Below are 20,987 nucleotides of genomic sequence, written 5' to 3'. Positions count from 1 at the left end.
CAAGCTCCATCAGGTTTGATGGGGAGCATCGGTGCACAACCATTTTCAAATATCTCCAGAGAGGTTCAAGTCTGGGCTCTGGCTGGGCCACTCGAGGACATTTACAGAGTTGTCCCGTAGCCACTCCTTTGTTATCTTGTCCTGTTGGAAGATGAACCTTTGCCCCAGTCTGAGGTTCAGAGCGCTCTGGAGCAGGTTTTTTATCAAGGATGTCTCTGCACATTGCTGCATTCACCTTTCCCTTGATCCTGACTAGTCTCCCAGTTCCGGCCGCTGAAACATCCCCACAGCATGTTGCTGCCACCACCATGTTTCACGGTAGGGATGGTATTGTCCAGATGAGGAGCGGTGCCGGTTTTCCTCCAGACATGATGCTTGCCATTCAGGCCAAATAGTTCAATCTTTGTTTAATCTGACCAGAGAATGTTTGTATTTTCATGGTCTGAGAGTCCTTCAGGTGCCTTTTGGCAAACTCCAGGTGGGCTGTGATGTGCTTTTTACTGAGTGGCTTCCGTCTGGTTGTTCTAATGGAGGTTCTGCTCTCTCCACAGAGAAACGCTAAAGCACTGTCAGAGTAACCATCGGGTTCTTGGTCACCTCCCTATTATTATTATTATTATTATTATTATTATTATTATTCATGATTTATATAGCGCCAACAGTTTGCACAGCGCTTTACAACACGAGTGAAGACAGGACAGTTGCAATACAATTCAATACAGGAGGAATCATAGGGCCCTGCTCGTTTAGAGCTTACAATCTAGAAGACTAAGGCCCTTCTCTCCCGATCGCTCAGTTTGGCCGGACAGTCTGCTCTAGGAAGAGTCCTGGTGGTTTCAAACTTCTTCCATTTACGGATGATGGAGGCCACTGTGCTCATTGGGACCTTCAATGCTGCAGAAATGTTTCTGTACCCTTCCCCAGATCTGTGCCTCTATACAATCCTGTCTTGGCGGTCTACAGACATTTCCATGTACTTCATGGCTTGGTTTGTGCTCTGACATGCACTGTTATTTGGGGCCTTATATAGACAGGTGTGTGCCTTTCCAAATCATGTCCAACTGAATTTACCACAGGTGGACTCCAAGCTGTAGAAACATCTCCAAGGATGATCAGTGGAAACAGGGTGTACCTGAGCTCAATTTTGAGTGTCATGGCAAAGGCTGTGAATACTTATGTACATGTGATTTTTTTTTTTTTTTTTTTAAATAAATTTTGCAAAGATTTCAAAGAAACTTCTTTCACATTATGTCATTATGGGGTATTGTTTGTATAATTTTGTTGAAAATAATGAATTTAATCTATTTTGGAATAAGGCTGTAACATAACAATGTGGAAAAATTGAAGCGCTGTGAATACTTTCCAGATGCACTGTATATGCCACCTGCAGCTCCCAGGGCATGGAAAAGCTGCCAGGATTTTTGCTACAGCAGATTTTAAAGTAGAACTACAGGAAAAAAAAATCATTTTGAATAGTTATTTTTGTCATTGGGGACATCCCTGCAAATTAAGGGGATATCTCTGGGGCCACCAGAACTAGTGTCCCCATTGGCAGATTTCCCCTCTATTACTTTTTTTAGGGACACCCCAAAATTTGGGATTTTCTTTTACTTTCACTTTTAATGATATTGGTAAACAGAATGTAGGGGTGTAACGGTTCAAAAAACTCACGGATCGGATCGATCCTCGGATCAGAGTCACGGATCGGATCATTTTCGGATCAGCAAAAAAAAAAAAAAAAAACCACAAATCTTGTTACACCCACCGGAGTTTTAGATTTAAAAGCTATTTTCAACACAAAACCGAGCTTATATGCATAAATACAGTATTTGTAGATCGGACAGACTGTTTAGATGTTAGATTTTAAAAGCAACAGCAAACCTGCTGACCTTACATGGTTGCTAATGTGACAGAACACCTGATTTTCACATTTGGTGTTCTGTCACATTAGCAACCATGTAAGGTCAGCAGGTTTGCTGTTGCTTTTCAAATCTAACATCTAAACCAGTGGTGTCCAAACTATGGCCCTCCAGTTGTTAAGGAACTACAACTCCCATCATGCCTAGTCATGTCTGTGAATGTCAGAGTTTTACAATGCCTCATGGGAAGTATAGTTCTGCAACAGCTGGAGGGCCGTAGTTTGGACACCCCTGATCTAAACAGTCTGTCCGATCTACAAATACTGTATTTATGCATATAAGCTCGGTTTTGTGTTGAAAATAGCTTTTAAATCTAAAACTCCGGTGGGTGAAACAAGATGTCCGCTTGCCCCCTTTTCACTCTATCATTACTGTACTGTGCAGGAGTGTGGGGTGTAGCAAGATGGCAGCGACAAAACGTCACTTCCTGACGAGACAGCGGCCGCTTCCGGGTGTACCAAGATGGCCGCCGCTCCGGAGCTAGGCCGAAGCCACGGCCTTTCCTATGGCCGAGGCCGCAGAGTGCATCGCGGGTGTGCCGATCCGCGGAGGTTGATCTGTACGGATCGGCGACGATCCGTTGCACCCCTAACAACAAATATAGAGGGTGAATCTCCCTAATGGGGCCGCAGACGGCAATAAAAACTGACGTGTTCTAATCCATCTCCCCACTATCCAAAATTTTTTAAAAAAAGTTTTTTTTCCCTTTAATTCTACTTTAAGCCTTAAACCATTTATGTGAGGTCTTTAATGTATTATGCAATTTAAAGGGTCTGTCCATCCTAGAAAGATTTGAGTTGCTCTTGTTTGAATTTTCTGATTCCAATTGTGTCCCCTGGTATTCGAGTAGTAAAATGTGTCAGTGCTGCATACTGAGGGGTCTGTTTTTTGTTGTGTTTGGTTTTTGGTTTTGTTTCTTTAATGCTTGTCTTAAGTTTTTGCACTAACTTCAGTGTGATATAGCGCTGTAGGGAGATCTTCCCACTGCTTCAGCAAGTTGCGTCTGCTTTATTGGTCTAGCCTATACAAAGAATTTTGTACCTTTTTTTTTCTCGCTTTTTCATCTAATAGTACCTGTGCATAGTGGCTGTTGTAATCCCTATCTATCAATCCCTAGATAGCAGCTGCAGAAATGCAGACTAAAAATGAAACTTAACAGAGAAATGTTGGTTCTTGCGCAGTCTGTTCAGATACAGTGACATTAGACCTCCATTACCAATTGACTTAAAGGAGTTGTAAAGGCAGAAGGTTTTTTTATCTTAATGCATCTATGCATTAAGGTAAACCTTTTGTGTGTAGCAGCCACCTCAGCACCCACTAATTACTTACCTGAGCCCCATCTCTCTCCAGCAATGTCCGGGACACTCCTCCTGATTGGCTGAGACACAGCAGCTGCGCCGTTCGCTCCCACGACTGTCAATCAAAGTCAGTCAATCAGGGGAGAGAGGGGGCCGGGTCGGGGCTCCGTGTCTGAATGAACACACAGAGCTGTGACTTGGCTCCAGTGCCCCCATAGGAAGCTGCTGGCTGTGGGAGGCACTCCATGGGAAGGAGGGGCCAAGAGCAACAAAGAGTGACCCGAGAGAGAGGATCTGGGCTTCTCTGTGCAAAACCAACTGCTCAGAGGAGGTAAGTATAACGTATCTGAGTCTGCTGAACATTTCTGATATAAGTTTTATGATCACTGATGTGACCATGAGCTTATAATAGAGGAGGGATTGGAATGTAGATCCGTACGGCATACAGACTTGGCCACCTGCAGGCAGCTCTGTAGGTCCGTGCAGACCTGGCAGTGAAAAGGTTAAAATACTAGTAAACACTCTTAAAAAGTTATTTATCTTTTTTCTGGCTTCACTATTTTTTTTTTTTTTTCCGGCTCAGCGCTTACGTACATGATATCTCCCCTGTGTCTGACGCTAGGAACCATGATACATTGCTTCCTGTGTACAGAGTGACTGCACGTTGCTTAGTAGCCCAAGTAGGGGAGCTTTCACACCATAGTGGCTCCATAGAGAGCCAGTTGGCAAAAGAAGCCACCAAAAAAAAAAAAAAATTGTATACTGAAAAAAGAAGGCAGTGGGAGAAAAAAAAGTAGAGGCAAGGCACCCTGTATGTAATATGCCTTGGGTTTAATATGATACTAAACATATGATGTTTAATTGCCATTATCCTACATGGTGTAGGCAGTTGACTGACAGTAGTTTTCACTTTGGTTACACTTTAAAGATATCTGGAGGAGGATCTGCCAATCAAAGGTTGTGTCATGCCCCTCCAGCCTGTGCCTATGGTGTGTATGTGCTGGGACTATCAGGGAGGTGAAACCTTCAACAGTCAGCATCTTATATCCCGCCCCCCATAGTGTTTAGCAATAAGAGGACATGAAGGAGGGGAGTATCATTTTACCATTGTGTATACGCCCACATGTGTCACTCTATAGTCACGTGGACTGCACCAATAACATAAAGGAGGAAATTATCAACTTGTAAGGGAACCGACACTGGAGCATGTTCAGTTGATGCGGCAATGGCTGGTCTACACAATCTCAGGCTGCAGCGGGGACACAGATAAGGAGGGAGGCATAGTACCACAGGATCAAGCAGGTTTTTTGCAATCTACAGAAAATGAATGCTGTAGTGGCAAAGTGAATGTCAACGCAATGTAATATAGCATGTGTTGACTGTTTTTTTTTTTTTGTTTGTTTTTTTGTTTTTGTTTTTTATAATGATTTGGGTTTAATGACTTTTTAATTTAATTAAAAAAAAAAAAAAATTAACTAATTAATGGTGAATGAAGGTAGGTGAAGTGAAACTAAAGCAAGTTTTCACAGCTGCTACCTGGGGATTACTAGAATGCTGTGACATGAAAGAGAGCGGGCCAAACAAATCTTACAATGACCTCAGTGCACAAGTATAGTTGGCATGGATAGCAAGAGAAATGGCATGGGTCACTGATGTATGTGTGCACCTCTGTCTATGGTTGGCCATGTGCAGTCCAGAGAATAGATCAATTTGTATGTCTAGTCTTAACAATTGTTTGAAAACTTGTCCACAATAACATTTTTCTGCAGAGGTCTTGGCACACACATCACAAAGTAACCTCAGAGTTCAAACTGTGCGTCTTATTTATTGGTTTGTCTGTTTGTACCCTTTTATACAATCATAACGTAAGATCCAGTAATAATTTTGTGAAGATCACAAGTGAGTATAAACTAACTCATTAATCATCATTACTTTCCTTTTGGATCCAGAACTGCAAAGTTTTTTTTTGTTTGTTTTTTTCCTTTTCCCCTTTCTTTTTGCTGTTTTTTCTTTTTTTCTGTTTGGAATGTGTGGCTCAAGAGCAATACTCAACAATCTCTTCCTTTTATCAATAAGTTTCATTTTATTCACGTTAAACCTGATGTACATGATCCCCCTAGATTTTCCTGTTTATGTAGCTGTAAGATTCTGATCATTTGTAAGGCTCTTTCTTTCTGATGGTGCTGTGTGGTTACTGACAACCACTGCCACCATCCCACTATCTAAAGAAGACCCTGTTGTTTAGTGGAAGGGCAGGGCCTAACTATGTTGGGGGGGGGGCTTCAATTAGTGTGCTTCCAGGTACAAACTTCCCCGGACCGCCAAAAGAAAATTTGTAGCTTAAAGTACTTGAACTCAGCTTTGGGTATCCCACTTTAATGTTGGCTGATAAACTTTGCAAACCCTGAAAGGATTGTTTTAACCACTGGAAGATTTAACCCCCCCCTTTCATGACCAGGTTCTTTTTTGGAATACAGCACTGCATTACTTTAACTGACAATTGCGCGTTCATGCAACGATGTACCCAAATAAAATGTGTAATTTTTTTTCCCACAAATAGAGCTTTCTTTTGGTGGTATTTGACCAAATCACCTCTGCGTTTTTATTTTTTGCCCTATAAACAAAAAAAGACAATTTAGGGGAAAAAAACATTTTTTTTTTTTTTTTTTTTTTTTACTTTCTGCTATAAAACACATCCAATATTTTTTCTTTTTTTAAATTTTCTTTATAAATGTAGGCCAATATCTATTCTGCTACATTATTACAGGTGCTTATATAGCGCCATCAGTTTTAAGCCGTGGTGATCTGACCCGGAAGTGGGAGCAGGTACCTGTCAAAACCAGGTTTGAGGTCTATTTACAAAGCTTTTGACATGCATTCACGTTAAAATGGTTCTAAAGCCTTAAGGTTTTTCACCTTAAACGGGTTGTAAACCCTCGTGTTTTTTCACCGTAATGCATCTTATGCATTACGGTGAAAAAACTTATTTCACTGACCAGCCCCCCTGTTTTACTCACCTGCGCCCGTTCGTTCCCACATCGGAGACGCGCTCTACCTCTCTTGCCCGGGCTGCGGCTCTTGATTGGATAGATTGATAGCAGCGCAGCCATTGGCTCCTGCTGTTGTCAATCAAATCCAATGACGTGGTCGAGTCTGGCATTCTGTGTCTACGGACGTAAACGCTGGACTCCGGAGTGCACCCGCATGGTAACCCCCAGGGAGATCGCTTCTCCTAGGGGGTTTTCTGATGCGGGGAGGAGCCGAGAGCGCAGTTGGGGGACCCCAGAAGTTGAGGATCGGGGCCACTCTGTGCAAAACGAACTGTACAGTGGAGGTAAGTTTATTTAAAAAAAAAAAAAAGGGGTGGTTTACAACCCCTTTGATGCATTCTATGTATTAAGGTGAAAAAACACCTGTGCTGCAGTCCCCCAGCCTCCCTTTTTCTTACCTGAGCTCCCGCCACCGTCTCCCCCTCATTGGGCAGGTTAGTAGCAGCGGGAGCCAATGGCTTCCACTGCTGTCAAATGCTGTGACACGGAAGCGGGCGGTGCGAGTGCCACTGTCTGTGCCACTGTCTGTGCCACTGTCTGTGCCACTGTCTGTGCCAAAATGGAAATGGACGCAGCTGGGCTTGGGAGCACACACACACGGGTGCCCCCATGGAAGGCAGCTTTCTGTGAGGACACCCGCCAAAAGAGGTGTCTGGAGCACCAGCGGGGGACCTCAGAAGAGGCGGATCGGGGCTGCTCAGTGCAAAACAATTGCATAGAGCAGGCAAGTCTAGACATTTTTGTTATTAAACCTTAGTTTTTGTTTTTGTTTTTTTAAATAAAATATCACTTTAATTTGTGTGGAGGAATAAAAGCACACACTGACCCTTAAAAAGATAGTTCACCTTTACCATTTATGTATTTCATGAAGCCTGACTGAAAAACTCCCAGAGATTGCAACTCTCAGCAACTTCCTAGCAGCAAGGCAGGACAAAGCCATTCCCAGCTGTTATTGTTCACACCCAACAACACAGGCGCAAGCTCTCAAATGCTGAGCTAAGAGCTACGACATCAGGGGAGAGAGAATTCATATGCAGTGGTTTGAATCGGAGAAAAAGCTCGCTCTTATGATGGTGGAAGTGAACAGTAACAGCTGGGAGTGTCTTAGCCATGTCCTATCAACCAGTAATGGTTAAAAATCCCTGATCACCCCCAAAGTGGTACAGTGTCACTATGGTGAGGTTACATTTTTTTTTTTTTTTTTTTTTAACAGACCTGTACTACAACATGGTAGTGTTTCATTGGGTGTGTAATAGCAGGCACTTTCAGTTTTCTGCATGTTGATTTACCTATGGTTGAGCTTCTTCAATTCTTAGGTGCTCCAGTATGCAATAATTGACCAATTTATTAGTTTGAAAGCCGGTCCCTGCCCCTCCTGTGCTTTACAGGGGAGACTCTTACTGGCAGATGGTAAAGTGAGGGACAGGAGTGGGTGAGGGACCATGTTTTTCAATTCCGAAGCCGATTGCAGTTTGCATTCCTGAACTTCCCGGGATCTGGGGCTCCCACGGTGCTCAAAGGTAAACTGATACACAGGTCCCTGGAGGTGTCTGCTGTTGCAATCCAGTGTTGCTTTATCAAGTTTCCACTATGACTTTACATTTGTTAGATGCAGCGTACTCTGCAGCCCACATCATATATCCTAGTTATTCTGTACCATCAGTGACTTTGGGTATTTAAATTTTACGTCAATCAGCAGAAATACGTTTTAAAGAAGTCCTTTGCATCTCCGGCAATTTCTTTACCAGGCTTTAGCACTGCCAAGAATGGCCTTCTTCAATCCAAATGATTATGGGCCATGTTTCATTAACTATAGCATCATAAGTGTGATCAGGTCAGCTGTGTAGCAGAGTCCTAAATCAGACGGATCAAGCTGAGAAAGTGCCATGGGAAAGTTATATTTACGCAAGAACTGTCTTTCTGTCACCAGGAATTAGAATGCATCAATTAAAAAAAAAAAAAGATATTTTCCCCTTGCACAGATAAGAAATATATTTTTTTGGGGGGGGGGGTAAATAAACCTGTAAAAATATTGTTAGAATATAGTTGCCTTTTATATACAGAGATTAGCAGTTGTGTTCCATAGAGTGAGATAGAAGTGCAGCCCTACCCAGGAAGCTGACTGTAGAATTCTAATCACCAACTGAGGTGATCCAGAGATTTCACTGATCATTCTGTCTTCCATTGACTGCTGCTGCTTTTTTATTTTAGATTCTCTTTCTTTCCCTGAACTTCCATTCCCTCCATCTGCTCTTATTTATTTCTTTTAGGTGCCAAAGCAAATCCCTTTTGACAAATTTTCAGTTGCTCTGATTTGGCTGTTCTTTTTCCTGTGGAAGATGAATTATCCCATGCTGTTTTTTTTGTAGCTTCTTTGATGTTTCTTTTCTATGCAAACTTTGGTGATGCCCACTCGCTAAACACAATCATGGTACTGGGCCCTTTTGAATCATAGAGGCCCTGTGAGATAATTAATTTCACTATCTCCCAGGACCATCCGTGCGAAAGGGTCAGAATCTGGTGAGTGACTTTGTATTGTGTTCTGCAGCCTGATCATTTTTTATGCTTCTCATTTTTGTCTTATTTTCCTTAATAGGGGAATGAATTGATGAAATGCTTAGAACTGGATGGGTAATGCTATAACTTAAGTGAACTGTAACATTTCCTGGAAGGACGGTTTCAAGTTTAGATTTAAAGAAAAAAAAAAAAAAAAAAAAGCATTTTACATAAATATGAACACGCCTGTCTAGCAGCTTTGTTCCCCAGAAACATTTTTGCCTCGGTAAAGCAATGAAGCCAGCCATACATGGATTGAAAATTGGCCGATTCAGCAGGGGCCAGATGAATTTCAATCCATGTATGGGCAGGCTGATTTTTACCAAAGTTGCTCAATCGATCGACTTGTGTACAGCCAATATGTCAAATATGTCAAATTTTTTAGCGCAGCGGGAGGCATCAACGGTTTGTCAGGAGAATCCAAGAATCCACAGATTTCCTTTCCTTACACTAAAAATCGTATCATCTATGGCCGGCCTAAGGGCCAATTCACACTATGTCCGGTGACAGACTTTTTACTGCATGGTAAAACGTCTGTCACCTCAGGGACGTACAGGAAACAATTGTTTCCTATGTGTCCCAATCACACTACAATGCAGCCTACCACTGCTCTAAAATGCAGACATGCTGCATGTTATAACAGTGCACCGGCCCGACTCGCACTGCAATGTCAGTGAATGAAGTGTACATTTTGTACATTCAAATAAAAAAAAAAAGGGAGCAGTGTGATGCAATATATCGTGCACCCCACTGCCCTGCGAATCTGCGTTGCACAATGAATTGGCCCTAAGAATGAAACCACCCTGGTGTGTGCTTGATTAGATTAGGTCTCCAACTTTAGTCATACACGCACAGATTTCTCACTGAACAAGAGCAATCGAATGAATCTCCAATGCCAGCTATTGCATTCTGACGGTCACTGCTCCTGTGGGTGTCTGAATACCTAAAACAGTAAGTGTGTCTGGATGCAGTCACTGTTTGGCCAGCATCATTATACCACCCAGCTCCCTACATTTTTCAATTGAATTTTGTTGCGCAAGGAGGTGCTTGCAGGGCACCCTCAACTCCAAGCTGAAATTGGAGCAGTGTATGGAAAACCTAAAGTGCGAAATTAGACAATTAAACGTGAATTGAAGAGGAATTCCAGGTGTGGTATGTTTTTTACATAGTTGGCATTGGTCCAGCTTGGAACAATGTAACTGTGTATATACCATACCTGGCCGATACATCTGGAAAGTTAGACACCATTACTTCAATGATCTCCACTTGCTTCCGGGTTGCATGCTGAGCGGCCGGCCTGATGCATTGTGGTTACAGGAGGTCGGCCGCTTGGGCACCATTCAGAGAATGCTTAGCATTTACAGAATGAATGCAAAGCATTCTCTGATTGGACGAGGTGGAGATAAATTATACCACACTAGCCTATCCCACCTTTGCCCAGCTTATAACAAATATGTAATATTTTGTAGACCTCGGGTGCAAGAATACCCTTACCTGACGGCCGCAGCCTGTGCCACGTTTCAGAATTTATATCCTTAATAGCACTTCTCTTTTCCATAACATGCATGTACTGGCATCTTTCAAGGATAATAAGGGGGGGGGTCTCAAGACGCTCTGTAGGCACTCCACAGATGGGCCAACATATGTGCCTGTCAACGAAGGGAGGGAAGCTTTGTGAGGGATTTAAACGATGGCTTGGCTCATGGAAACTCAAACCTGTCAGTTAAAGTGGAACTTTACTCAGGAAATTAAGTCTTGCTAGATCACAGCTGGCTCCTTGTGCAGGTATAACTGTTTATTAGTGCATATACTGTTTAAAATCCAGTAATACACTCTCTTATCCTACTCTGCGCATGTTCAATTGCTCTCTCTTTTTAGGCACTGTGCCGAAAGTGTAGAGGCCTATCTGCTGACGGCCTAAAGGTTTACTGCTGCTCAGGGGCTTCAGTAAAACGGCAGCCTCCAGCAAGAAGAAACAGGGGCAATGCTGGAAAAAATGTACAGCACACACTAATTTTGGAGGCATAATTATTAATGTGGAATGTATATTCCTTGCTAAAGAACACTTATTTTTTATCAGGTTGTTATGGGTAAAGTTCCACTTTAATTGAATTGCCTCTGAATTCTGTCAAATGTGGCATTTTTGTGATGAGGACCAGTTTTGTTAAAGGGTTTTTTTATTTTTATTTTTTATTTAAAGTGCACTTTAAATAAACAATTACTCGCTGCGCTCACTACTTGATTCTCTTTTAATGTCCAAGAGCTCTCCACTGAAACATTTACTAACAAGCTTCTCCTTGCAGTTCAAGTTAAGGGCTAGCAGTATACTCGGGAAGATGTTCATATTGTAAGATGGTTTCTTTTTTTTTTTTTTTTTTTTTTCACTCAGTAGCTGGATTATTTACTAGCTTATTGTAGTGGTAAAGTGAAGGACTGGCCTATGTTGGATTAGTGATGGGGACCCACCCAGTCCCCAGGGCTCAGAAAGTAAGCACTCACCCCCGCACTCACAGCCATCCGACATAAATAACCGTTCATTCTGTTTCCTGTTTTGACAGTTCACTGGCCATGCAAGTTTCCAGTTACAGCATAACCATTGGTTCATTTCCCTAATATACTTGTGAAATGCATGACTACACTGTATAAATGTGTCAGCACTGTGGAAGTTCTAATCTGACCTGTAATTGCTTTTCATCTTGCAGTGGACTAAAGAGGATGGGCTGAGAACTGCCGCCTCTACTGTCCCTAGTCTGTTTGTCCCACTGAACACAGATCCCAAGGAAGTGCAAGAGATGAGGAACAAGGTATATTATTTAGAGTCCTTCTTTAATGTATTGTTTATGTTTTACATGTTTAAATATATTTCTCTATGTATAAATTTAGCAGAATGCACCCTCATTAAAGTGGTTTTAAAGCCTCAAGGTTTTTCACCTAAGTGCATTCTATGCATTAAGGTGAAAAACCTTCTGCGCTGCAGCTACCCCCCATTCGGCTCCCGCTGCTGTCAATCAAATCCTGTGATGGGGCAGGGCCAAGTCCAGATGTCTCTGTCAATAGACACAGCAGTGGGACTCAGGAGTGAGCCCACATGGGTGCCCCCAGGGAAAGCAGGTTGCCCTGGGGACACCTGATGAAGGGGGGGGGGGCTGGAGCGTCGGCAGGGTACCCCAGAAAAGGAGGATTCAGGCTGCTTTGTGCAAACTGATTGCACAGAGCAGGTAAGTATGACATTTGTTATATTTATTTAAAAAAAAAAAAATCAAAGGCTAAGTACCCTCATTCAGTATTAAGAGTTTTTGACAGGTGCGTTGAGCTTTACACCCACTAAAGGGTTTTATATACAAATAATCATCCACCACTGCCTCGCATAAGGAGAGTTACAACACATTTCAGAGCCCGCAGGTCTGCTTCCTCTGCTGCTGGATAACCTTTGGACCAATCTAGAATTGAAGTGTCACACTGTAATATTTGAGTGTAAAAGATGGGTTTTTTCCACATATGAATTATATATAAAAGCCAGTGGGTTTTGGGGCTACACTCCCTTTTATCAGGGCTGAAACACAAAAATGGCACTAACTATAATTCATATCTATTATATATACAAATTATGACATGGAGTACAGTATATTAATAAACATTATGTTTTAGTAGAGTATCGTTAGCTGATATTTTTAGGATGTGGGAGTCCCCCTGTCAAACACAAAGGCACAGTGGGCGAGATCAGCCTGCTTAAGGGCTTATGCTTTAAGGTTTTTTTTTTTTTTTTTTCCCTTTATTAGTTTTCACAGGTTTAGCATTTACATACAATTCTATGTTCATGTAAAAACCACATGAAGCAGGTTAAATGCAGGTCGCGTTTACCTGTCTGAGTTCTGAAATATACCTGAAACGTCTCAAACTTGTGTCATCAACACGAACCCTAAGATTGGTGACTCTTTCTGCCCTACTAAAGAGCTGCAGCTGCCGAATTATCTTTATCTTACAACTCTTTTGATGCTTGGTCCCCCGCTGTAATGCTTGGTCCCCCGCTGTGCTCTGTGGCTCCACCTGCCAGCCTATGTGCTACTACTGTGTTTTATGTGTCAGATGCTGAAGATACATTTTGGATTGTTGTGAAAGCAAATCAAATGCAGCGGTCTGCAGATTTTTGCATTTAAAGTGATAGTTTATTTTTCTTTAAGAATAACAAACCTGTTATACTTGCCTCCTCAGTGCAGTGAATTTGCACAGAGCAGCCCAGATCTGTCTCTTCTCGGGTCCCTCGCCAGCACCTCCTGTCAAGTGCCCCACAGCAAGCAGCCTGCTATGGGGGCACCCGAGCTGCAGCTCTGTGTATCCATTCGGACACTAAGCTGCGGTTCAGCTCCACCCCCTCTCTCTCCTGATTGGCTCCAGCTGCTGTCAAAGTCAGTTACCCAATGGTGCCACTGCTGTGTCTCAGCCAATCAGGAGGGAGAGTCCTGGACAGCCGAAGCATTTGTGCACATCGCTGGTTAGAGATGGGCTCAGGTAAGTATTAGGGGGTCTGAGGAGGACTGCTGCTCACAGAAGGTTTCTATCATAATGCATTAAGATAAAAAAAACCTTCTGCCTTTACAACCACTTTAAACATATGCTCTTGCAACACTGTGCACAAATACAAAAGAAAATCTGTAAGGTGACCTTACACTGGAACCCCTCCCCATCCCCACTGGTCCCACTGTACTGGAGTGCTTCAATCCTTTGCTGTCAGACACCAGCATGTCGCTTTACCGGCCATGCAGCTTAATCTCCGCTCCATACTGCTTAGTCAGTTTGGACCAGAGTTAGTCTAATTGGTCAACCCCCTAACATAGACTGTGTTGACCAATCAGAATTCGCCTAGCCCGTCCTGTCAGCACTGTGAGGAGAGTAAAAATTAGACTGTGCAGTTTGGAAGTGCAGTTGCTCTATTTGCCTTTAGTAAATCCACCCTAATGAATAATAGTATGTATAGTCTTTATCTGATACAGTCTTAAATGGTTTGAAAGAAAATGTGATTTGCTGTGGGCAAACTTAATTTTTTTTTTTTTCTAATTGGAAGGTTTACACGTTAAAGCGGTGCTCTGTTATGTTTTCTATTGGTGTTCTTACTGTTCTGTTTTATATCTCAGATAAGGGATCAGAATTTGCAAGATATTAAAACAGCTGGCCCTCAGTCTCAGGTCCTGAGCGGAGTTGTGATGGATCGGAGCATGGTGCAGGTCAGTCCCCAAAACTGTTGCCACAATTAACTTGTCATCTGCTTCTCCTTTTCATTGCTCTAACAATATTCTTTAATTGACAGAAACTGTCAGTGTTCAGGGTAAGTGCAAAAAGTAGCTTCTTTACTTTGCAAACCCGCATAGTTGATAATTGTAAACACAATTGGCTTCAGTGTGTGCTACAAGCATGGCAGTGACAGAGGCTTCTGATGCCATTGCTGATAGCCATGCATGCCTGTTGCTTCCTAGTGACCTCCTCTTCTTGGTGGACCTGGACTTTTGATGTTTAGTCTCCCTTGGTATTGGGGGAATGAATAACCACCTCACGTGTGAGGAAATATACATTTATTACACTTTTTTGCAACTTACTGTCCACCCTAAATTGGTATTTCTAGGGGAGAGATATCTGCCTCCTTATATTTCCTGGGGGTTCCAGTGGTTTGATCTCTCTCGAGTTCATTGGGAAAAAAAAATACTTAAATGGATCAGGAGACCTCCTTGTAATGCTGATGATAGATTGGTGATCCTAGAACTCGGAAGCAAATATCTCTGCATTGGATCCCCCAATAAGTATAAGAAATTGGTGCTTGATTCAATCTACTGGCATCTAGAAATTGAGATTTCAGCTTTGGGTTGCCTCAACCCTTTAATTAGATGCCATTCCAATGGTGGGTTTTATGCTCATGAGTAAGCGCACAGATTTGCCTGGTTTGTCTGTATCTTGTGATGGAACAGATGTCTCAAAAAGCTCCGTCACCTTGGCTGAAATGGGAGCATTACACGGATTAGCATCACACTGCTAATACTAATATGTCCTGTGCATTGCGCTATTAGTTTACTATTCAGACAACAATGGCAAACAAAAATCATCGTGTATCTAATTCCATCTTTAGAGCGATTGTACCTAAACTACATCTTCCATCGTAGTCATGGCATTATATTACATATACATAATGTATGCAAATTACTTTTACAGCTTTTCCAGAGCTTGACATGAGATATATTGACTACTACTAATGATGATGATGATGATGTACAGTCATGGCTTTCCTTGAGCTCCAACATTTAGTCTCTGGTTTCATGCAAGCCAAACTGTTTAATTGAGTTTTCATCAACCTTCTTTTCTTCTGCTTTTCTGTGTTACAGAATTCTGAAAATTATTCCCAGATTTGTTTAGGAATAGTTCCTTGTGTGAGGGCCTCACACGCATATCCTGTAGTCTTGGGTGCAATCCTGTCTTTCACACTTTTAACCAGTCGTGTCATTTCAGTCTTCTCACCTGTATCTGTTCCATTTCTGTTGCTGCATTTTACACGCATGTCCTGCCTTCCATTCCTTTCAAGCTGCATGGTTGTCTCCAGTCCTTGATGTATTTCACGGTGTTTGTGAGGTCTGGTTTGCTGTGTTTACTCAATTTGCTGTTGCAGGATGCACCTCTATCAGGCTGTGCCGAAACTCTTGATGGGTTCGATCTGTCAGAGCAGGCTTTTAGTCCATCTAAAATCCACTCAGTTAGAAAGGTATATACTGCCATTCTTCTGAAAATTTGAGAAGTTGAATGTCTTGCGCCAAATTAGGATTTATACTCTGTAGCCGACAGATTCCGAATTATGGCTTTATCAGCTATATGTACTGACAATTTTTGGTTCTTGCTCAGGACATGTGTTATAGACAGAAGTACTGTAGATCATTGTGTTAAACTCAAGTGCCTCTGTTTTATATGGCACTTCTGTGTTTAATAATTTATAAAAAAAAAATCCACAATCACTTGGTCCCGGACTTTCAGGTTTTATATCTATTTATATCATTTTTCGATTAAATGTGTAAAGTAACTTATTTATAGAGCGTAATTGTTAACTAGGCGCATGCATGCCTAATATGATTTTTATCATTTTGTTCCCACAAATGGAGCTTTCTTTTGGTGGTATTTGATCACCTCTGCGGTTTTTATTTTTTGCTAAACGAATAAAAAAATGACCGAAAATTTAGAGGGAAAAAAAAGTTTTTTCTTTTTGTTATAAAATTTTGTAAATAAGTAAGTTTTCTTCTTCACTGATAAGGCGGCACTGACTGTGGGCACTGACTGGTACTTATGGGTGGCACTGATAGACGGCACTGATGGCTGGCACTGGATTTCACTGATGGGTATCACTGGCAGGCATTTTTCAATGGCACTGATTGGTAGCTGCCTGGGCACTGATTGGCATTTCCCTGGTGGTCTAGGGTGTTATACCTGGTGGTCCAGTGTGGTGGCTAGAGATGTAAAATTTCCGTAAATTTTGAAGCTTGGAAAAAAAACCGTTTTTTTGAGAGAGAAAAAATTTAATTTTTGGAAAAATTGAAAAAAAATGCTACATTAGCACTTTTTTCTTTTTAAAGAGGAGTTCCCATTTAAAAAAAAAAATTAAAAGTCAGCAGCTACAAATACTGCAGCTGCTGACTTTTAATAATTGGACACCTACCTGTCCCAGGGTCCAGCGATGCGGGGGATAGAAGTGGCGCCGGCATTGCAACTGTGGGCGCCCGGCTGTGGCTTCACAGCTGAGCACTGCTACTGCTATTTCCAGAGAGCATCCCTAAATATTCACTTGCCGCCCGCCATATAGCAAAATGACGTCGGCAAAGTGGTTGCGATATCCTGACCGGACGTCATATGACGTTGCCAGGATATCGAGGCGCGCATCGCGACAATCATCGTTGCGGTGTTTCAGTCTGACACACCGCAACTCCGATCTAGGTAAAGAGTCTCTGACAGAGACTCTTTACCACGTGATCAGCCGTGTCCAATCACAGCTGATCACAATGTAAACAGGAAGAGGCGTTGATCAGTTTTTCCTCACTCGCGTCTGACAGACACGAGTAGAGGAGAGCCAATCGACTGCTCTCCTGACAGGGGAGTCTGTGCTGATTGTTTATCAGCGCAGCCCCCCCTCGGATGCCTGCCCAGGACCACCAGGGATGGCCACCACTAGAGATGTGAAGGCCCGGAAAAAAAACTGAAAAATTCACTGCTCAAGAAAATTAAAGGAACACATTGAAAACACATCAGATGTCAATGGGGAAAAATATGCTGGATATCTATACTGATGTGGACTGGGTAATGTGTTCGGAATGAAAGCATACCACAGCGTTTGGTGGAAATGAAAATTATCAACCTACAGAGGGCTGAATTCAAAGTGAAAAAATGATGCAGCAGGCTAGTCCATTTTGCTAATATTTCATTGCAGCAACTCAAAATGGTACTCAGTAGTTTGTATGCCCCCCACGTGCTTTTATACATGCTTGACAATGTTGGGGCATTCTAATGAGACGACGGATGGTGTCCTCGGGTAGTTCCTCCCAGATCTGACCCAGGGCATCACTGAACGGACTACGGTGCAACCTGGCAACGTGGGATGGACCAAAACAATGTCCCCGAGGTGTTCTATTGGATTTAGGTCAGGTGAGCGTGGGAGCCATTCAGTGGTATCAATTCCTTCATCCTCCAGGAACTGGCTGCATACTCTTGCCACATGAGGCTGGGCATTGTCGTGCGCCAGGAGGAACCCAGGATCCACTGCACCAGCGTAGGGTCTGACAATGGGTCCAAGGATTTTATCCCGTTAACTAATGGCAGTCATGGTGCCATTGTCTAGCCTGTATAGCTCTGCGCGTCCCTCCATGGATATGCTTCCCCAGACTATCACTGACCGACCACTAAACCGGGGCTGCTGAACGATGTTACAGGCAGCATAAAGTTTTGTCTGTATATGTTAATGATGTGGTATTTTTATATATATATATCCTGTAAAGGTTCTGTATTCAATCTCGAAGCAAAAATTGAAAAATCTTTCATGCCTGTGTATTTTCCAATTACGGTATATTCTGTCATAGTTATCTTAGCTTATCTGTGTCTGACACGTGTTGGTTCATTCATGTCAAGTTTTAAGGTAAAAAACATAGATCTAAACATCACTCTGACGAAATACAGTGTGTACCGTGTATATATGTGTGTGTGTATATATATATGTATATATATATATATATATATATATATATATATATATATATATATATATATATATATAATAATTTTTTTTTTTTTTTTTTTCTTGTGCTTTATGAATATCAAATCATTAATACAGTTGTTGGGGTGCTTCTTCCAAGTAATGTGTATCTTTTTAAAAAGCTTCTTGATTTTAATTTCTTGCCATGACAGGGAGAGTTGATTACCGCATCAAAAGCCATCATTGAGAAGGAGTACCAACCTCACGTCATAGTCAGTACAGCCGGACCAAACCCTTTCAACAAATTCACAGACCGTGATCTGGACGAATATCGGAGGGAAGTTGAGCGTAAGCAGAGGGATATAACAGGTTTGTGTCTTATTGCCTTTTACGTGTTATAGATGGTAAATCAGTGGTTCTCAACCTCCCTAGTGCCGTGACCCCTTGATAAAATTTCCCAAGTTGTGGAGACCCCCAACCATAAAATGATTTTCATAGCATGGGTTGTCAGCACCCAAGGCAAGACAAGTAATTTGTGCCCCTAACCCATGGACATTTAGTGCTCCCTGAGTCCCTTCCACTCGTAAAGTATTAAAACCCCTTATGGTACACTTTAGGATGTACCACTCTTTCTCGTTGTTCTCCTTTCTTTCCCTTTTATCTCTCTCTATCCTAATTTCTCGTTTTTTGCCCCCATCCCTCTTTCTAGCCATCTTTCTTGTTCTTTCTCTTATTCTTTCTCTCCCTTTTTCTTTGTTCCTCCCCATCTTTTCCTCTCCCTTCCATGTATTCTCTATTTTTATTCCTTCTCTTACTCCTTGTTGGGGGGGGGGGGGGGGGGATGGGATCAGTGGCAGTGCTGGGGGGAGTTCTGTCAGCCAACTTAGGTGATCATGATCAAGGTCATCTGCTGATCTGAGAACTGTAGTGGGGACTTTTAATGGCAACTATAATCACAGGTAGTGTTACTCACTGTGTCTCCGACATTGTGGTGTCTCGTAGCAGTGACACCTATGCCGAAATCAGCAGATAGGGTCTCCTCCAGACGGCGGGAGGCTCCGGGCTCCAGGGACAGCCCTGCTGGGCGGCCGCAAAAAGGCTGGGAGAGCGGTGCGCCTTCAGAAACAGCCAAGGATTTGGTGACCCCTGGCAAATCATCATTTGACCCCCAGGTTGAGAACCACTGTGGTAAATGGAAACCTTTTACAGGAGAAAAAACCAGGGGCTACCATTTCTTACATGCAAGTTGCTAACTCACTGAACTAAATGCTTTTTGAGTTGATATCAGGGGGGAAATGTAGGGATAAGTTGGGGAAAAATCTGAAATGTTTCTCTGCATAATTGTACCCATTTAGTGACTCAACATATCAAAGCCAGAGAGTCAGTATGGCAGCCACCTTCAGAGGGGGGAGGTCAGCCACTGCTGCCTCTTTCTTGTCAGATTTTTGTTGCACTGCAGTTCACAGAATGCACTGTTTGGACTTTGTTATCATGTTTGCCAAGTTCCATGTTTAGAGGTACCTGTTGTGTTTTGTTTTTTTTTTCTTTGTATATTTTTCTGAGGTCAGCAGTTGTTCATTGTTCTCTGTACTGTGGACAGTGATTACAGGAAGTCCATTAGATCATTATTTACACATAGGTGCGACCAAATCGAATAGATCCAGCAACTTGAAGTGGAACTAAATCCACTGATTTATCAATTTCCCAAAACCGCTACATTCACACATCATGCCTCTGGTAATAACTGCTGCCAGTTTCAAGCCAGCCAAAGGCTAGAAGGATAAGGAGAATTTAGTTACACTTTAATGGCCAATCTAAGCCAGTGTTTCTCAACCTTTTTTCGGTCAAGTCACCCTTTAATATCCTGCACAGTCACCCCATTCTAAAATGTAGAAAACTCAACTAATAGTTTTACATAACACGGCGACATCCACACACATAGGATATCGTTGGAGGTGAATTATTCTTCCAGAGCAAATATATTGTACCTTTGTTCACTGGTACTTTTTTATAGTATTTCAATCTTTCTCTTCTCCCTCAGTTTTTCACTTCCTCAGTTAGCTAATGTGACCCCAGTGAGGAAGGAGAGAGGCAGGGGGAGGGGCAAACAAGGATGTTATGCCGACACCCGATGTCCCCCTTATGAAGGTGATGAGGTCATTGGTTGTTAGGATGCAGGCGGCTAGAAAGTTGTAATGGTGCACACTGAAAACCTGCAGCTTTGTGTAACAAAAAGGCAGGCTTGATCCACCCGATGTCCTGTATAGGCCGGCTCTTAGGCCGGGTTCACACAAGTGTGGTGCAGTTTGGGCACAGCGCGATTGTGAGAGTGCTTTACACATGGTTTTAGGTGTGCTCCAATTGACTTCTGTTGGACCATGCGTTTTCTTTGCAGCATGCAGGACTTTAATGTGCCTTACTGTATGACCACATCTGTTCAGTATCTAAGCATCATCAGACTGCCACCCCTCCCTCTCCGAGTCTGAGTGCTGCTGTGCAGAGGATAGCAGGAGGCAAACTTAACTCCTTCCCGCCGACCATGCGCATATATGCGGGCTCTAAGCAGGTGGGCCTTAACGCAGAGAGGACACATATATGCGTACCTAAGGCTAAACTGAGCTGTGACGAGAGAGCACACGTTCCAGGCAGCTAACGGAAAGCTCCAGATCTATACTTGCAATCAGGAGCTTTCTGATCATGTGACTGCCAATCATGGCGGTCACATGGTCAGAAACCCTGCCCCTCCTCCCGGCACCTAAAGCCCCTTAAATGTATGGGAGGCGCTGGAATGAAGGGGTTAAAATAAAAACAATACAGGTATTGCATAAACTATTTATTTAAACGATTTTTTTATTTAACCACTTCAGCCCCGGAAGATTTGGCTGCTCAATGACCAGGCCGTTTTTTTTTTATTTACCAATTATTTTTTTTCAGTTTTTTGACAGTACAGAATATA

The 20,987-nt window shown here is 42.5% G+C and overlaps 1 protein-coding gene across 14 annotated transcripts in view; it reads left to right on the top strand.

The window, feature by feature from the left end:
* Positions 1 to 20,987, top strand: part of ADD1 (adducin 1) — a 127,457-nt gene that overhangs the window by 85,593 nt on the left and 20,877 nt on the right. For 7 of the 14 annotated variants that reach the window (XM_073610878.1, XM_073610879.1, XM_073610883.1 and 4 more), the window contains exons 11-15: positions 11,526 to 11,627; positions 13,956 to 14,045; positions 14,129 to 14,146; positions 15,473 to 15,565; positions 18,244 to 18,400. In XM_073610878.1, coding sequence (XP_073466979.1) covers positions 11,526 to 11,627; positions 13,956 to 14,045; positions 14,129 to 14,146; positions 15,473 to 15,565; positions 18,244 to 18,400 — 460 coding nt within the window. The remainder of the gene's footprint in view (positions 1 to 11,525; positions 11,628 to 13,955; positions 14,046 to 14,128; positions 14,147 to 15,472; positions 15,566 to 18,243; positions 18,401 to 20,987) is intronic. The other 7 variants (XM_073610881.1, XM_073610882.1, XM_073610886.1 and 4 more) reach the window with 2 other exon arrangements.

This window comes from Aquarana catesbeiana, linkage group LG01, assembly GCF_042186555.1.
Source record: "Aquarana catesbeiana isolate 2022-GZ linkage group LG01, ASM4218655v1, whole genome shotgun sequence".
Lineage (NCBI taxonomy): Eukaryota > Metazoa > Chordata > Amphibia > Anura > Ranidae > Aquarana > Aquarana catesbeiana.
Note: the sequence above shows the minus strand (reverse complement) of the source record. Positions and strands in the feature narration are given on the sequence as shown.